The 16,572-nt window shown below is 33.8% G+C and overlaps 2 protein-coding genes across 2 annotated transcripts; one reads left to right on the top strand and one right to left on the bottom strand.

The window, feature by feature from the left end:
• Positions 1-2,749: 2,749 nt before the first annotated feature.
• Positions 2,750-3,703, bottom strand: LOC145679285 (uncharacterized). The gene has a single exon (XM_081749892.1). The coding sequence runs from the start codon at positions 3,701-3,703 to the stop codon at positions 2,750-2,752; it is 954 nt and encodes a 317-aa protein (XP_081606018.1).
• Positions 3,704-14,103: 10,400 nt separating this feature from the next.
• LOC145679228 (uncharacterized) lies at positions 14,104-15,498 on the top strand. The gene has a single exon (XM_081749837.1). The coding sequence runs from the start codon at positions 14,104-14,106 to the stop codon at positions 15,496-15,498; it is 1,395 nt and encodes a 464-aa protein (XP_081605963.1).
• The last annotated feature ends 1,074 nt before the right edge of the window (positions 15,499-16,572 follow it).

Here is a 16,572-nt window from a genome sequence, read left to right as displayed (position 1 = left end):
CACAGTTGATACAGTCGATATTGCTATCGACCAAGAAGATGTACATCTACAAATTTTTTTTAAAACATGTCTTTCATTCCCATCCGAGGATGGGCGGGCCGTAGACGGTTATGCCGTCTCTATGGCCAACAGGTAACCATTTTATATTTTGAAAACTACTCAGAATTCCATCGAAAAATATTCTAAAAATCTTTGCAGGAATTATTTTCAAACACATAAGGACATAAACTGCTAATTTCGTGGGTAAATAGAAGTAATGTATTTATTTCCTAAATATTAGAGTATTATAATATACCAAACAATAACTTTCTTTATCAACAAATTGTGAACGAAATGTGGTGCCATCTAGTAGTTAGAAGTTAAATATGATTTCTTATATTTACTTCAACAATTTGAAGGAAATGAGGAAAAAAAGGCAGAGCATGTACACAAAATAATGAATAATTTGAGTTCGGGCCTACAAGGCCCGGATTGTGCAAAAGCGGGGTATATAAGGAAAATACGTTATAACTCAAAAAGTTTAAAGTACAAATCGGAAAGGTTATCATCATAACAGCTTTGAATATTCAACTGATGATGTCAAAAAGACTTAGCCTCATACATATATATTTATGAAACTTTGAGCCGAAAATAATATCTTCCGGGCCTCCCAGGCCCGGATTGTGCCAATAAGGGTTAAACATTTCTATGCATTTATTTATAGTTTCGTATCTTAATCTACTACTTATGTAGCATGAATACAAATGAATATCAAGCTGTTCGGTGAAACTATCATTTTTCTTTTCAAAAGTTTTGTTAAACACTGTGTAAACATCCTGATATTAAAAAAAAATAAATTAAACGGGTAACTGTAAGCAAGTATACTATTACTTCAATACAACACAGCTTCTTGGTATCGTAGAGTTTGTTGCCAGAGTACATTAAACTTCAGTTTCTATTCTGCACGTTATCTTGTTCGTCTACCTTATGTTCTACGCAATCCATTAATACAACCGTAATATCATTTTACTACTTTGGAAATTTGTTGAATTTTATAACTTAAAACTATACTTGCTCAATAAATCATAACTAACCTTTTTTCTCTTTCCTCCTGTCTCTCCTTCGTTCGTCGCAGCCGCTTCTGAATTATCGTCTACACTATTTCTCTGTAACTGTTCCGCAAGTTTTTTCTACGGATTCTGTGGAAAGAAGAATAAGTGTTATACTTGAGTCTGTGTGTATTATTTTGACATTCTAACATCTGCAAATCTATGAGATCTAAACTAGTTATAGCCAGAAAATGTAAAAACAGCAACTAAAGAATTTTGCAGCAATTTACGTAATCATGCCTGTTTGCCTCTAACCAGGGCCGTAACTTGTGGGGGCAGGGAGGGCAACTGCCCCTCCAGGGAAGCTTCCCGCCGTTCGAGGGGGCCTACTTTAAGACATTTTTTTATTCCATATACTGTAATACATGTAATTATAAATGAACCATCAAACAGGTTCACTACATTACATACACAAAACAACACACAACAGGTAGATAAAACAATAATGTGTCGTGGACCCACTTCAGTAAAAAATGTCTATATTATTAAGTGCCCCAGAAATCTTTATTCTTATGGCTTTGACATTTGTAAATATTGTCCCTTTAGTTAATTGGTCATGTACGGAATGGGCCCTGCAGAGAGCTGGAGGGCCCACAAAGAGTAAGAGAAAGATGGAAAGACGAGATCTATTTTCGAATTTTGTGGGGAATCCAAAACAATCTTTTGGAGTGGACTCAAATATTAATGCTTTCCCCTCAAAAAAAAAAAAAAAATAAAATAAAAAAATAAAAAAAAATAAAATAAAAAATCTAAGTTACGGCGCTGCCTCTAACTTTAATTTAGAGCAAGACTTGATATATTATGTGTAATTGAAAGGAAAAATGTTATAAGGCAGATATTTGTAATCGACTTAAAAAATGTTATCTATCTAACATTGAACCCATTTACTACGAAAATACATTTATCGCACATTAAATGTCTAACATAAAAATTGTACTATTCTTTAAAAAAAAACGAGATAATCATATTTGAGTCATTGCACGTCAAATTATTACACTACAGCCCATTTTCAACCCAACCCTTTTCTTTCAAGTAAATTTTATTTCCGTGTTATCCTGGATAAAAAATGCATTAACTGCCTTAGAAGAAATTATGAAATCAATTACAATTTTATCTACGTCCATTATAGTTTACAATTTAGCCCTTAAATATTAAGACTAAAACCAAATCTTTAAATATTAAGACTAAAACCAAATTGATGACGCAATATTTTTGACTTTTTTTTATATTTCAGGTGCGTGTCTCTGGTAACATGCTACACGTATGAACATAACACTGCATTTCTACTAGGACAGTACTGCAAATGCCATTTAATTCTGAAGATGGTGTGCTATGGACTTACAAAACTTACAACCATTTGTTGACTTAAACCGAAACAATTAGACATAAGTAGTATAGGCGTTTGTACGGACCACTTTTCCACTTTTTTCGGACCACTTTTTCAATGATCAAGTTCAAATTTTACGCGTCTGTACGGACCACTTTTTTTGGACCACTTTTTCAATGATCAAGTTCAAATTTTACGCGTCTGTACGGACCACTGTCTTTGGAGAACATAAACCACACAGAACATAAGAAGACAGAACATAATGACCTTTATGATATATAACCATAAAGGACTTAAATCTAACTAAAACTAAACCTAAATCTAAAACTTAAACCTAATAACTATAAGGTAAAGTATTGATGATATTATCTTTTTCCTTTAAAACAACTCTTTTGTCGTAATCCATTTGAAACTCTTTAGTCACAGGTTTGTTAACTAAATTTTTTGTTCTCTTGTCTCTTGTTATTTGATTATAATTAAGAGTTATGTTCGTTAGTTCTTTGTTAACAACCTTCTTTATGTTTTCACCATTAAGATTCAAAGAGTTCTCATAATTAAGAGTAAATCCTTTAATTTTCATCACAGTTTTGTTTTTATCTGTTTTGTAGTAATAACTCTTTGGACCAGTTGAATACCACTCAATAATATAAACATCTTTTTCTAACTGATCTGTCCACTCGCCAAGGTTACTACCAGTCTTTACTTCTATACTATTAACAATATAAACAATAGAATCAGTATCGTAATACGCTACATCTTCACCTAACTTATCCAACATGTCATAAAGTCTTAACCTCGCATGTGTTGTTGTAAAAGTTGCAATGTGAATATTAGTGGAATAAGAATTGTTAACATATACGTCTTTGTATTTATATGAAACTTGAACCATCTCTTCGCTGATAAACAAACATTCAGATATCTCTAATTTGTCATCTAAAAGTAACTCGTACCATCTTCTAACATCTGTAATGTATTCAGTTTGAGTTAAGTTTTGTCTTTGGCCAAACTTTCCCCATAACGAATTTAAACAAATTTTTGCAACTGCTCTCTTACCAGGATTTACCATTATTTGATCAGGATTTAAATCAATATTCAGTGTGTCTTTAATAGTTTTAATATAATCATCTTTTGTTTGAAAGTCATCTTCCCATGGTGATGTTTCTAATTTGATTTTCATGAAGTCTTTAATGTAACCTCTAAAGAGTTTGTTACTTGTTTTGGGAAAATGTTGAATCTCGTAAATTTCAATTAACTCATAACCTTTCTCTAAAGCTTTATCTAACTCCATAGTTGTCCAAGTACCTGTTATCAAATAGGTAAGAAACTTAGGTTGCGTTGCTTCAACTACCCCAGTTTCAACTACCTTTTACAAAACTTTCTACATAACAATACCATAGCACATTACATAGAGTTACAATGTTTCCATATCCAAGACACAGGTTATAGTTACAAATTTTTCTCGAACACCTTATGGACAGAAGAAGCAATTCCAGAACACTTACAACCTTTCCCCATATCTAAAGCACAAGTTACATTTTTCCATATCTAAAGCACAAGTTACATTTTTCCATATCTAAGGCACAAGTTACAGTTACAAACATCTTTTTTCCCATATCTAAAGCATAAGTTACAGTTACAAAGTCTTTTTTACATATCTAAAGCACAAGTTACAGTTACACACAGTCTATAAGTGCGTACAGTTATATAAGTCTTCCTCTTACACAAATCTTACAGTTAAAGTTTACAGTTACTGATTGTTACGCTCATATTCTTCTATATACTCTGCAGGTGTCTTGTAAACGAAATAATTTGTTCTATTTTTGCTTCCCACTTTGTCTTTACATTTGTACCTATATTTAGACTTGTTATTGCTCCGAAAATGATTAATTTTTTCCTTCTTGTAATAAATATGGAGGTGAATAATATGGTTTCAACTACCAATTATACTATTACAGAGCTACTAGGGAATGTTTCTAAGCCTACAAACGAGCGTTTTAGTTTATGCCTTTTAGCAGAGAACTTACACCAGAACAATTTACTAACAAACATTGGAGATTTAGATTACACAGAAGGACAGGATAGGTTAGATTGTTTAAGAAAAATTACAGAACCATTTTGCGACAATATTATGGTTGTTAAGATTACAGATTTCCAACATTGTGAGGGTAGGTTAGGTGGCAAATTCCTTCTAAAGAAAGAGGCATGTGGATCCTTTAACTACTTTCTCCGTTCTATATTTTCGAATTGGGTTGTGGCAAAGCACGGAGTTAAAGCCAAATTACCTTTTCTTTTAGACTCCAACACAAAACGAGCAAAGGGAGTAAACCAAATAACACAGAGATACAGGAAAGACATAGACAGAAAATAAAAAAGACCAGTAGTTGTCCCTTACAAAATTGAGCTCGCTGATCTTCCCATAGCTACACTTTTGGAGCATTTACCAGTCATTTTAACAGAGTTAGAGAAGGAACATTACTTTTTGTTGGATTTTGATATTACACAAGACTTCGCAGGCATTTTTAATAAACAAGAAGTAATCCAATACTTATTAGACAATTTTAACTTTTGTATGGAAGGCAACGTGAGAGAATACAGAAACAAATATTTATCTAGTTTAAAGGTAATATGTGAGAACGATAACACAGTTGGTAAGGACTGCCTACGTTACAATTCTAAAAACTCCTCTGTAAAGGTCTACAACAAATTTATTTGCCAAATTACAAGTCCTGGAGTTACTAAGCAGTTAGGTAATCACGTAATAGACTACTTGTTATGTCCCGATAAGAGACTTAGAGAAACATTTCTTCTACATTAGCCAAGGAGTATGGTATAACGAGATTAGAAGCTACAATTTATAATTATTACGACTAACAGTACTCTTGTGATAAAACCTTTGATCATGTAGCAGATTGTTTAAAGCTGTTAAAAAGAAGTAAGAAGTATTTCCAAGATGCACCCTTCTATAAAGTACCTATTCGAGACATGTGGACCAGACTATGTAATTCTTTGCTAAATAGTTGTTGCGTTGTTAATAGAGAAGAAAGACTTTTGCATTTTGCGTTTTGGGGGAATATACATACAACCAAGCTAACAGGGATGCGTGTAAAGTTACCAGAGGACAAACAGAAGCAGGACAAATTGATTTCTTACGCTCTTTCTGCATTCTCTTTTAATCTCTTACCCGTTAACTATATAGAAGTAATTCCGGATCCAGACGATACAACAGAAGTTTCTATAGTACAAAAATGTTACTTAAAGCAAGGGAAGACATACTTTTCCAATACAAACACGCCCTTCTCTACGATTCCTGCCGACATCAACATAGAAGAAGCTGGTTTAATAGCAACAGAAAATTTAACTCCAGAAGTAAGCCGAAAAAGAATTAATATTACTAACGCTCTTAATCGATATCCTCTTCGTCCGATTGAACCTATTAGAAATGTTTACTTGAAGTCCCGTTCGAAGAGAGAAGCAGAGTTATTGGAATTACAAGATAGAAGAAATGCACTGGATTATGCCGCTAAGTTACAACATGTAAGACAAGAGTACCTCGATACATTGGAGAAGAATACCTTACGAGGAGAGAGAGAACAAGAATTAATATCTTTGTTTAACCGGCGTTGGGGAGATTTGAATTTAGAAGCTACTTACAACCTACATGCATTTCTAGTTAACGATAGGAGTAAATTTACTTTTGTTGGTGTTCTTGTGGAGTTGGATGGCTTTAAGTCCGTTCGATACATTAAGGGATTGTTTAAAATGCATCTAGTCAATCTTTACAAGTACAATAAGGATGAGTAGCGAGGCGATGGTTTTTGCTTGTTGCCTTATAACGGGATGGAGATTGTGTATTTCCCAAGTGAGAATCCTTTTGCGGTTCTTAAGACGGATGGTATAGAAAGTTATAATGGCCATACGTTTCCAAAAGTTGCTAGCTTACGAGTTGTGTGTGCCTATCGAAAAGTTGCTAGCTGTGTGTGTGTGTGTGTGTGTGTGTGTGCCTATCGAAAAGAACTTCTGTTAAGCTCATTGGTTTGTGATAGAATGGGTAGCAAACAAAGAGCAAAAATGAACAACCAAAAAATAATATAGTGTACAACAAATATGGATGATCTTGTTAACGAATTAAATTCTTGTTCCGTGTCTACCTATAACTTTATTCCTTTAAGACATGTTGAGTTAGGCGTTAGACATCGAGTTAAGTCTTTCGATCTAGTTAAAACAAAGTACGGGGACAAGGCTGTGTTGCATGCGTCTAGGTTTTCTGTTTTCCTTCCTGATCGCTACTCCAAACTACTCCAACCACAAACTTTAGAACGATTTAAGAACTCTACTGGCAAACTATATTTTTCTTATAATGGCAAGGAATCAATATCTGGTGGTAAGTCTAGGTACAAGTTGCTTTTCCATTCTAGTTTAACGGAAGAAGAAGAGAAATAAGACTTAAGCAATTGCGATGCGTCTAGTGTGAAGGACTTGTTAGTAGAAGAAACCAAGAACAAAGCTTTAAGAAAGAGACACTCTAAGAAGTAATTTTAGTTTTTCTTAGTTCTTTATGGAAAAGTCTATAAAGGACATTTGGGAACTATTCTTATACAATAAATGGACTCCAATGCAAAGCTAAGCACAAAACGTGTAGTACCCTTCTCCTATTTAACTCCGAACAAACCATACTTAATACACGACATTATACGTAACGAGGAGAGATCGGGATCTAGTACTAGTGTCTATGTGGAATTATCTAACTTCTTTGTAGCTTTACCTAGTATGTATGTCGAAGATGTGGTATTAGAGGCTTTACAGAGTAAACGATACAGACGTTATTTGTCTTATTCTTCTTCCCAAGCTCTATCTCTCTCCTTGGAGGTCTCGCAAGTTAGGCCAAAATAAGTTTTGCAACAAATGTGTACTAAGGATCTTTCCTTCTTTAATTTTGAACAACACGAGTTAACTACAATTATGGATGCAGAAGGTGTTGTATGGTAGCAGAAATTTTTAGAACACTGATCAAGCTATAAGAGAACCTCGAAGATAAGAGAAAGTTTTTTTTTAATTTCTATATCCATGGAAACTTTATTTTTCTCCGCGAGTACGGTCTTTACCTAAGCAACTTAATGCAAGACGATTTACAATAGAATCGAAGAAGAACAAATTATAACTAAATACAACTCTTTAAGCATAACATTACCAGACCTCGAACCCATATGTTAGATTGCTTTTCTCCATACTAATAAGCTAGAACAACTCGCTTCCGCTATTAATTCTTTTTGGTAGGGCTTTATGTGATTTTCACCTAAAGCCAATCTTAATAAGCAACCAAGAGTATAAGTTCAAAAGTGTGTGTGTGTGGATGCTGAACTTCCGAGGTCGTTACGTTCTGTGGTGCAATCTACTAGTTCTGGCTGTGTTACGTGTTTTTCCAAGAAGAGGCGTCGTCCTAGCAAATGCCTGTTACATTCCAATGGTGCAATGCTATGTGTAATGCCAAGCGTAGGTTGTATTAGTAATATCCAGGAGCGTAATATTCCAATGCATAAGATTCCAAGAAAAGTTGTAGCCTATGCAGTTTCTTAGTAATGCCTGATAGCGTAAGCGTTTCAATGCAATCTGGTGTGTATATATAGTTCGGTTAGCAAGGGGAAGCCTCAGTCCCAAGAACAGAACGAAAGCAAAAGAAGCACCAGTACAGAAAGAAGCAGAAGCCCATTGCAGAAGGGAAGCTACCCATTGCCTCGGACTTATAGTTTGTGTGTGTCAGTTTAAGCAGCGAACTTTGTAGATAGAAAAAGAGCGAAGGAAGACAGAAGAAAGAGGTTAAACAGTGCCTCGGATACCGTAAGTTAGTTGTGGACTTTGTAGATAGAACTTAGTAGGAGAAAAGACTTTTAGCCAGAGAGACTAGTAGAAGAGAAGAAGAGAAAACTCCAACAGCCAAAATCTGCCTTAACTAGTAAATCGACGCTAATAGGTGGAAATAGTTGTTGTAGTTCTAGTGTTATTATTGTGTATGTGTGGAAGTCTTTGTGTACGGGATTTTTGTGCCGCTGTTAGAATGGAAGAGGAATATTACGACTTCGAAAACCCACCTTTAAAACAGACAGAGCCAGAGAACTTAGACATCGACCAAGAGCTACGTAACATTGGCAAAGAACTGTTCCAGGAAGTATACGAAACCAAAGACCCAAAATTGGCTTACAATACGTTTACCAAAATACTTAGACGGGAAAACCTTATAAGAAGATCTCGACCAAGGCTAACAACCGCTGCACGTAAGCCATGGATCACAATCGGCATAAGAACTTCCATACGTATTCGAAACAAACTAAGACGGAAAGGAAATTTAGAACTCGCTAAAAAATACTCCAGCAAAATTAGACACTACCTAAACATACTACGAGAAAAATACTACTGCAAAGAAATTCTAAAATGCAACCAGAATCAGATGTGGAAATTGGTCAACGAATATCTTAAACGGGACAAGGCTATACTATCTTCCAACGCACAAAACCTTAGGAAAACACCGAGAAGAAGCAGTAGAAGTTGTTCATTTTTGCTCTTTGTTTGCTACCCATTCTATCACAAACCAATGCGCTTAACAGAAGTTCTTTTCGATAGGCACACACACACACACACACACACACACACACACACACACACACACACACACACACACACACACACACACACACACACACACACAGGGGATTTTATAAACATTGTCCATAAAGGCACTAACGCCAAACAAATATACAACAAAGCTAACTAACAAACTAAGAATCTACAAGCTAAAATTACATGCAGAAAATTAATCTCTCTTTATTCTTAGTTGGCGTCGCCTTAAGTCGGTCTAACTTAATTTTAAACTTAATGGATAAATTCAAACCTCTGTCCTTAATTTCTTTTTGCAACCAATAATTAGAAACAAACAAATCCTGGATGTTCTCGAATTTTAGAATGTATCTTTCGTTATTTCTATATTGTACAATCCTTAGAGCAGTTACAAACAGTTCTGTCCCAGAGGCCAACTCTTGTAATCTCTTACATTCCAAAACTTTTACAGGTCCTAGAATATCCTCCATTTTAACTGCATTCGCTGTAGTCAATGTAGTTTTCCTTATTCTTTAAAACATTCTCGTTTACTCGTAAGCTAGCAACTTTTGGAAACGTATGGCCATTATAACTTTCCATACCATCCGTCTTAAGAACCGCAAAAGGATTCTCACTTGGGAAATACACAATCTCCATCCCGTTATAAGGCAACAAGCAAAAACCATCGCCTCGCTACTCATCCTTATTGTACTTGTAAAGATTGACTAGATGCATTTTAAACAATCCCTTAATGTATCGAACGGACTTAAAGCCATCCAACTCCACAAGAACACCAACAAAAGTAAATTTACTCCTATCGTTAACTAGAAATGCATGTAGGTTGTAAGTAGCTTCTAAATTCAAATCTCCCCAACGCCGGTTAAACAAAGATATTAATTCTTGTTCTCTCTCTCCTCGTAAGGTATTCTTCTCCAATGTATCGAGGTACTCTTGTCTTACATGTTGTAACTTAGCGGCATAATCCAGTGCATTTCTTCTATCTTGTAATTCCAATAACTCTGCTTCTCTCTTCGAACGGGACTTCAAGTAAACATTTCTAATAGGTTCAATCGGACGAAGAGGATATCGATTAAGAGCGTTAGTAATATTAATTCTTTTTCGGCTTACTTCTGGAGTTAAATTTTCTGTTGCTATTAAACCAGCTTCTTCTATGTTGATGTCGGCAGGAATCGTAGAGAAGGGCGTGTTTGTATTGGAAAAGTATGTCTTCCCTTGCTTTAAGTAACATTTTTGTACTATAGAAACTTCTGTTGTATCGTCTGGATCCGGAATTACTTCTATATAGTTAACGGGTAAGAGATTAAAAGAGAATGCAGAAAGAGCGTAAGAAATCAATTTGTCCTGCTTCTGTTTGTCCTCTGGTAACTTTACACGCATCCCTGTTAGCTTGGTTGTATGTATATTCCCCCAAAACGCAAAATGCAAAAGTCTTTCTTCTCTATTAACAACGCAACAACTATTTAGCAAAGAATTACATAGTCTGGTCCACATGTCTCGAATAGGTACTTTATAGAAGGGTGCATCTTGGAAATACTTCTTACTTCTTTTTAACAGCTTCAAACAATCTGCTACAGGATCAAAGGTTTTATCACAAGAGTACTGTTAGTCGTAATAATTATAAATTGTAGCTTCTAATCTCGTTATACCATACTCCTTGGCTAATGTAGAAGAAAATGTTTCTCTAAGTCTCTTATCGGGACATAACAAGTAGTCTATTACGTGATTACCTAACTGCTTAGTAACTCCAGGACTTGTAATTTGGCAAATAAATTTGTTGTAGCCCTTTACAGAGGAGTTTTTAGAATTGTAACGTAGGCAGTCCTTACCAACTGTGTTATCGTTCTCACATATTACCTTTAAACTAGACAAATATTTGTTTCTGTATTCTCTCACGTTGCCTTCCATACAAAAGTTAAAATTGTCTAATAAGTATTGGATTACTTCTTGTTTATTAAAAATGCCTGCGAAGTCTTGTGTAATATCAAAATCCACAAAAAGTAATGTTCCTTCTCTAACTCTGTTAAAATGACTGGTAAATGCTCCAAAAGTGTAGCTATGGGAAGATCAGCGAGCTCAATTTTGTAAGGGACAACTACTGGTCTTTTATATTTTCTGTCTATGTCTTTCCTGTATCTCTGTATTATTTGGTTTACTCCCTTTGCTCGTTTTGTGTTGGAGTCTAAAAGAAAAGGTAATTTGGCTTTAACTCCGTGCTTTGCCACAACCCAATTCGAAAATATAGAACGGAGAAAGTAGTTAAAGGATCCACGTGCCTCTTTCTTTAGTAGGAATTTGCCACCTAACCTACCCTCACAATGTTGGAAATCTGTAATCTTAACAACCATAATATTGTCGCAAAATGGTTCTGTAATTTTTCTTAAACAATCTAACCTATCCTGTCCTTCTGTGTAATCTAAATCTCCAATGTTTGTTAGTAAATTGTTCTGGTGTAAGTTCTCTGCTAAAAGGCATAAACTAAAACGCTCGTTTGTAGGCTTAGAAACATTCCCTAGTAGCTCTGCAATAGTATAATTGGTAGTTGAAACCATATTATTCACCTCCATATTTATTACAAGAAGGAAAAAATTAATCATTTTCGGAGCAATAACAAGTCTAAATATAGGTACAAATGTAAAGACAAAGTGGGAAGCAAAAATAGAACAAATTATTTCGTTTACATACAATGAAAAATTTAAATCCTATACAACAGATTACAAAATAAAACTGACAAATATAACAGGTGAAACACTTACTGAAACAATACAAAGATTACACACAGCAGTAGACGATATGATTGACCAAGCTAAACAAGCTTCCAATTTTAAAAACAATGACAGAATAAGAGTTGTTGTGCACAACGATGGATTTTGGACTAAAGCAATATCAACACCAATAACAACTGAACTAAACGCTAGAAATGTATTAACACACGTGCAAAGAATTGTAACATCTGACGAAACAATCAATATTGGAGAAACAACATTTAATATTCAAATCATTAACATGCCTAGAGGAAGTAAAACAAACAGACGATTATTAAACCTTGCAGAAGACAAAAAAGCTAAAAGATGTATTACCAAAATCAATAACAATGACAATTTGTGTTGTCCACGTGCAATCGTTTCAGCCTTAACGTATAAAACAAAAATGTAATACTTGATCAAGAGCTAACACCACAAAACATTAAAGATATAAGACGTGGAAGAAAAATACAGACAAAATTAACTGAGAGACTTTGTAATCGTTTACCGAGCTACTGTGAAGACGGTTTTACATTAGACGATATTAAACAATGTGAAGAACTATTAAACATTCAAATTAAAGTTGTATGTGCTGAAAACATGTACGCTATTATTTACTCAGGGCAAGACAAAGAGGTGAAGATTTATTTATATAAAAGTGGAAATCATTTTGACGCAATTAACAGCATGCAAGCTTTTATTGGAAGTGTTTATTATTGTGAAAAGTGTGATACAGCATACGATCATAAAGAAAAACACAAATCATGTATATGAATTATACCAATTTGTAATATGTGTAAGCAACCTGAACATCAAGAAGAAGAGATTGATAACATTTATTGTGAAGCTTGTAATCCATTTTGTTATAACCAAACATGTAAAGATAACCATTCAGTTGTTTGTAAAGAAGTTTATAAGTGTAAAGGTTGTAATAAAATTTTATTAAGATATAAGAAACACAAGTGTGGATATTACTACTGTATCAACTGTAATTGTGTAGCTAAAGAAAACGTTCACAAATGTTACATGCAATGCAAACGCCAGAAAGGTTATTGTGATGATGAATGTGTGTGTAATGCTAAAAAAGAATTAACTGTTACATATTTGTTTATTATGCTATACAAGACTTATGGTATCGAAGATCGTGGTAAGAAAATTGTTAAAGAAAAAACATGTACGAAACCATGTCTAAGTGGAGGAAACTTCAAAAGATATATGATGAATGGAACAACCACAAGTTAACAGTAGATGACTTTAAGTATATAATTAAGAACCTTCTAAAGTCGAGTATTAAACAAATGAACAGTTGTAATTACACAGAAAAGTATATATGGTTTGATTACGAAGCACAACAAGACACAGGAATTCATAAAGCTAATTATGTAGTTGCTCATGACTTTAAAGGTAACTAATATTACTTTGAAACAAATGACGATTTTTGTAAGTGGTTAGTTTCAAAAGAACATAGTGGTTACACTTGTGTTGCACATAATGCCAAAGCTTATGATTCGTACTTTGTTCTTCAGTACTGCATTAAGAATGCTTTGAAACCTTACACTATATATAACGGATCTAAGCTAATGTTACTTGAAATTCCAAAAGCAAACATAAAAATTATTGATAGTATTAACTTTGTAGCACAACCATTATCGAGTTTTCCTAAGACATTTGGTCTAAAAGAATTAAAGAAAGGTTATTTTCCACATTTGTTTAATAAGCCTGAAAATCAAAACTATGTTGGGCCAATACCTAACGCAAAATACTATGGGATTAGTACCATGAAAAAAGATCAAAGAGAAGCGTTTCTTAAGTGGCATCAAGAAAGAAGAGAAGAAAATTATGTGTTTGACTTTAAAAAAGAGTTAAGAGAGTATTGTGATTCGGATGTAGATATTTTAAGAAGAGGTTGTTTAGAACTAAGAAATCAGTTTTTAGAAATAGCAAACATTGATCCATTTCAATACTTAACAATTGCAAGTGTGTGTATGGGCATTTATAGATCAAAATACATACAAGAAAACACAATTGGTATTATTAAAGAAGAAAAGAAAGAAAAATACTCTAAGCAGTCAATTGCATGGTTAAATTCTTTTAAGAACAATAATATTAAACACGCGTTAAACAATGGAGAAGTAACGATATGTGGATCTAAAGTTGATGGTTACGATTATAAAACAAAGACAGTGTATCAATATCACGGTTGTTTCTGGCATGGTTGCAACAAATGTTTTGAGAAGTATACTATCAACAATGTCAATCACGAAACAATGGAAGATCATATGAGAAAACAAGAAGAAGATCTCAACAAATAAAAGAAACTGGTTATAATCTTATACAGATGTGGGAGTGTGATTGGTTAAAAGATAAAAGAGCCAAACAGTTAATTCAAAAAACTAGTCTTATTGAGAAACTAAAGTTCAGAGATGCATTCTTTGGTGGTAGAACCAATGCTTCAAAATTAAAAGTTACTAATAAGAAGATGAAATATATCGATGTGTGCAGCTTGTATCCAACTGTTTTGTTTTATGATCAATTTCCTATTGGCCACTCAACAACATTAAAGCCTATCTCTCCTGAAAAATACAAGTGTAAAAACTACTTTGGTTATATACTTTGTAAAGTTCTTCCGCCAAAACAATTGTATCATCCTGTATTACCAGTTAAAGATAACAATATTAATAAGTTGGTGTTTCCCTTATGTAATCAATGTATGATAAATCAAACTAAGACGTGTACACACAGTGACGAACAAAGAATGATAACAGGTACTTGGACAACTATAGAGTTAGATAAAGCTTTAGAGAAAGGATATGAGTTAATTGAAATTTACGAGATTCAACATTTTCCCAAAACAAGTAACAAACTCTTTAGAGGTTACATTAAAGACTTCATGAAAATCAAATTAGAAACATCACCATGGGAAGATGACTTTCAAACAAAAGATGATTATATTAAAACTATTAAAGACACACTGAATATTGATTTAAATCCTGATCAAATAATGGTAAATCCTGGTAAGAGAGCAGTTGCAAAAATTTGTTTAAATTCGTTATGGGGAAAGTTTGGCCAAAGACAAAACTTAACTCAAACTGAATACATTACAGATGTTAGAAGATGGTACGAGTTACTTTTAGATGACAAATTAGAGATATCTGAATGTGTGTTTATCAGCGACGAGACTGTTCAAGTTTCATATAAATACAAAGACGTATATGTTAACAATTCTTATTCCACTAATATTCACATTGCAACTTTTACAACAACACATGCGAGGTTAAGACTTTATAACATGTTGGATAAGTTAGGTGAAGATGTAGCGTATTACGATACTGATTCTATTGTTTATATTGTTAATGGTATAGAAGTAAAGACTGGTAGTAACCTTGGTGAGTGGACAGATGAGTTACGAAAAGATGTTTATATTATTGAGTGGTATTCAACTGGTCCAAAGAGTTATTACTACAAAACAGATAAAAACAAAACTGTGATGAAAATTAAAGGATTTACTCTTAATTATGAGAACTCTTTGAATCTTAATGGTGAAAACATAAAGAAGGTTGTTAACAAAGAACTAGCGAACATAACTCTTAATTATAATCAAATAACAAGAGACAAGAGAACAAAAAATTTAGTTAACAAACCTGTGACTAAAGAGTTTCAAATGGATTACGACAAAAGAGTTGTTTTAAAGGAAAAAGATAATATCATCAATACTTTACCTTATAGTTATTAGGTTTAAGTTTTATATTTAGGTTTAGTTTTAGTTAGATTTAAGTCCTTTATGGTTATATATCATAAAGGTCATTATGTCCTGTCTTCTTATGTTCTGTGTGGTTTATGTTCTCCAAAGACAGTGGTCCGTACAGACGCGTAAAATTTGAACTTGATCATTGAAAAAGTGGTCCAAAAAAAGTGGTCCGTACAGACGCGTAAAATTTGAACTTGATCATTGAAAAAGTGGTCCGAAAAAAGTGGTCCGTACAGACGCCTATACTACTGACATAGAGCCGAAAAACGTATGGTCCTTTCAATAAAGACCAATTATACTATCCTCAAACCAGCTATAAGTCTGTGACCAAGCAGAGATACGAAGGAGGACCACCGTTAGAAAGTTCCCCCTTAGTAACTGCGTCTCAGTTATTTCGTCTCCGCTAGACGACCTTCAGAATTGCAATTTACAAACAAATTTTATATAACAAACAAACTTCGTTACCACCAAAAGTTGGTTAAAAAGCAAAGATAAGAGAAAGGAAAATAAAAAAACAGTTTAAGAAAATTTAAATAATAGAAATTACTCTAATCCAAAGGTGAACTATGTAAATATGAATAAATTACATGCCCGGAGGAAAGCTTAAAATTAAATCGGATAGTTATTAGTACAAGTCCATCGGTGATGGAAAATAATGTTAAACTTTCTTACTGTGAGCTCACACACATGTCCCTCCACATCACACCGCTCTGCCCCGAAGGAACCATGACGAACGCCATGAAGTATACAAGGAGATGAAAATTTCCTCTCACACGAAAACAAAGTAGGAAGAAAGCACTTAATTCGAATGAAAATAAAGTACAAAAAAACTGGAAAATACCGAAATAATAAAAAAAAACATAGGATGTGTTATGCTGTATTACTTTTTCCTTACTAAATCTTCCTCGTTATTGGAATATTGTAAATATATAATATAATAACGTTACTAAATAATATATGGACGTATTTATGAAGTTTCGCAAGATATCAATACGCATAGATGTCACTACACTATTCGTCTTCACTTACACACCGAATTGCGACTAATTTCCACTCAAC

The sequence above is a fragment of the Thermobia domestica genome, chromosome 1 (genome assembly GCF_964235325.1).
Source record: "Thermobia domestica chromosome 1, izTheDome1.hap1.1, whole genome shotgun sequence".
Lineage (NCBI taxonomy): Eukaryota > Metazoa > Arthropoda > Insecta > Zygentoma > Lepismatidae > Thermobia > Thermobia domestica.
Note: the sequence above shows the minus strand (reverse complement) of the source record. Positions and strands in the feature narration are given on the sequence as shown.